Below are 2,577 nucleotides of genomic sequence, written 5' to 3' on the forward strand. Positions count from 1 at the left end.
TGATTTCATTAGCATTTGGGGCTGGGCCTCCCACCCATCCCCTTCTCCCCCAATCCGTCTCTGTCTCCGGGCAGAAAAGAAAACAGCGAATTATTACAAAAACATCCCCAGTTTGGAGCAGGAGCTTAAGCTGGGAATACAGTCGATTTTGACATCAATTAAATATCTAACCAGACAAGTGCACGTGGCTTTGGAGGGTTTCTCCGTCACCCAGGGTGATTCTCCAGAACACTGCCTGCTCCCTCTCTGCTCAGTGCTGCTGATTCTAAAGACAGCCTCTTCCTGAGTGTATTTTTCCCCCAGCAATTACACTCCTCCACCGAAATCTAAATTTTCCATACTGCTGCCTGCTACTAATAAAAACCGTCTACCTTGCACTATTAAACAGTCGAATCGCACTACATGCCGTTTTTATTGGTAGTGACTGTAGCAAATTAAAATGCCTACGCAGAGACATTAAAACTCACGGTCTACATTGTTACTGGAATATATAACTCGGTTTCGATTTAAAGCTCCCTGATTTTGTAAAATCACTTTTCCTTTTCTTAGATTAAAGTTGGCTTGGCTTTCTCTTTGAAAAATCAATCGAAAAGACATGCGGCAAGTGTCGAGGCCAAACTCAGTGGCTCCTGGCACGGCCACCTGCGAGGGTGGCCTGGACTCGCTCGAACTGCGTGTCCAGTCACTGCGGGGAGCGCTGCTCCCAGGGAGCAGGGGCCTGGACGCATCTCTTGTGGCGTCGGGCGGGCGGAGAGCGTGGGACGGTCTGGTACTTGGCTACTGCTTCTTTCCAGTTGCCCTCCGAGCTGGAATGGGAGAAATCGGGCAGGCAGGCGAGGCAAACCTAGGAAGTCCCTTGACGGCTCCGGCATTGGCAGTTGCGTGGGCCATGTGCACTTCCAGATTTAGGATGGGCCCTCCCCCGCGTATGCATTTTTTAAAAAAGAGTTTAACTTGGTCACGTTATTATTTCTTGTCCCCACAGTGGCCGCTGCATTTAGGACAAGGCGGCGTGGACGTGCGCGTCTCAAGAAGCCGAGTTCCCCACGAGGCCAAGCGCGAAGAAACGCCAGAAACGTGGCCAGGACTTCAGGGCCAACCGGGAAAACGCCAAGACCCTGGCCCAAGACCGTACCCCTTACACTTAGGTTTAATTCGGGGAAGAAGAACAATTATATCAGGCATTGCAATAAAGCTTACTCCGCATACGACCTTTTTCTCTTTGTCTTATTGCCCTAACCTTCGCTGGACTTTTTGTAAGTTTGGTGAATATTTGAGGGCGTGCGTGTAATTTTTGTTTTTGTTTTTTTTTTGGCAATTAAGATTAATACATAGCCCAGCCGATACGGCTTAGTGGTTGAGCATCGACCCATGCACCAAGAAGTCACCGGTAGAATTCCAGGTCAGGGCACATGCCTGGGTTGCAGGCTTCTTCCCCAGTATCTGGCTTGCAGGAGGCAGCCCATCAATGTTTCTTTCTTCCTCTCTCTCTCTTTTTAAAAAAATCAATAAAAAGCATCTTTTTTTGTTTAAAGTATTACATGTCTCCCTTTTCCCCGGTTGACACCCCCACCACTAAAAAAACATTTTTTTTAAAAAAAGGATGAATACATAGATTTCACATGGGTTACCTTTCGTGAGGTGATATTTAAAATATGAGTAATTTCAGTGTATCAAATTGACTGCATTCCCAATGAAGGCCCCTTTGGTCCCAAGATCCTCCAAGCTGTTTGTAGAGGGCGTGACAGCAAGAAAAAAGGCAAGGAGAGTGAAAAGTGTGGTTCTGCAATTTCCTTTCTCTCTCTCTCTCTCTCTCTCTCTCTCGCTCGCTCGCTCTCGCTCTCGCTCTCGCTCTCTATCGAAAACAGAAGTACGTGGTTATAAATTGTATAAAAGTTAAGTCCAAATGAAAAGTTTCTTTCAAGCATGGGGTTCCTCTCTCTTGCCATTCCTTGAGCATGTTTTTTAGGGGTTCGAACACTGGTATTCCCAGAGTCTTCAGATGCTGCAGCATGCGCCTGGAAAACTTGCTCAGAGGAGACAGCCCCCGCCCCCAAACAGGCTGTGGGGCCCCGCCGTTTCTGTCCTGGAACCCCAAAGGGGAACCCAGCTCAGAGGTTTTAAAAGGGGCCCGAAGGCTTGAGTCCTTCAGGGAGTGCCGGGGGGGGGGGCGTCTTTCGAGGGGACCCAGAGTTGGGGAGGCCCGGGAAGTGTGGGGCGCCAGGTCCCTGGACTCCGGGCGCGGTCCTTTAGGTTCTAAGACCAGCGTCCTCACTTCCAGGGCTCCTCCCCACCTATCTGACTCTGTAGCTCCTAATACTGTGAGGTCTCTTCCTCGCTGACTCGTCCCTACCGGTTTCTTTAGTGGGCAGCTCCCCTCCCAGCCTCTCCTCCGACGATCCGCCTCCGACTTGCATCCAGAAGGTTCTCTCCCCGCTGCGCCCAGAGAATCCGCATCTCGCCTTTTCTCCGCATCTCCAGGACTGCCTCTGTCCGCTCACTTCTCCGTCCTTCTCCTCCTACCGTCGCTCCGATCCTCGCCCCTTGACCGAGTTTCCCGGCCGCGCTGGACCCGCA

The 2,577-nt window shown here is 50.6% G+C and overlaps 1 protein-coding gene across 1 annotated transcript in view; it reads left to right on the forward strand.

Annotated features, from left to right (window-relative positions):
• The window catches only part of LOC107182884 (chromosome unknown open reading frame, human C5orf38), a 42,423-nt gene that overhangs the window by 3,613 nt on the left and 36,233 nt on the right, over positions 1-2,577 (forward strand). The window contains exon 3 of the mRNA XM_015563120.1: positions 986-1,131. Coding sequence (XP_015418606.1) covers positions 986-1,131 — 146 coding nt within the window. The remainder of the gene's footprint in view (positions 1-985; positions 1,132-2,577) is intronic.

Source organism: Myotis davidii, unplaced genomic scaffold (genome assembly GCF_000327345.1).
Source record: "Myotis davidii unplaced genomic scaffold, ASM32734v1 scaffold135, whole genome shotgun sequence".
NCBI classification, from domain to species: domain Eukaryota; kingdom Metazoa; phylum Chordata; class Mammalia; order Chiroptera; family Vespertilionidae; genus Myotis; species Myotis davidii.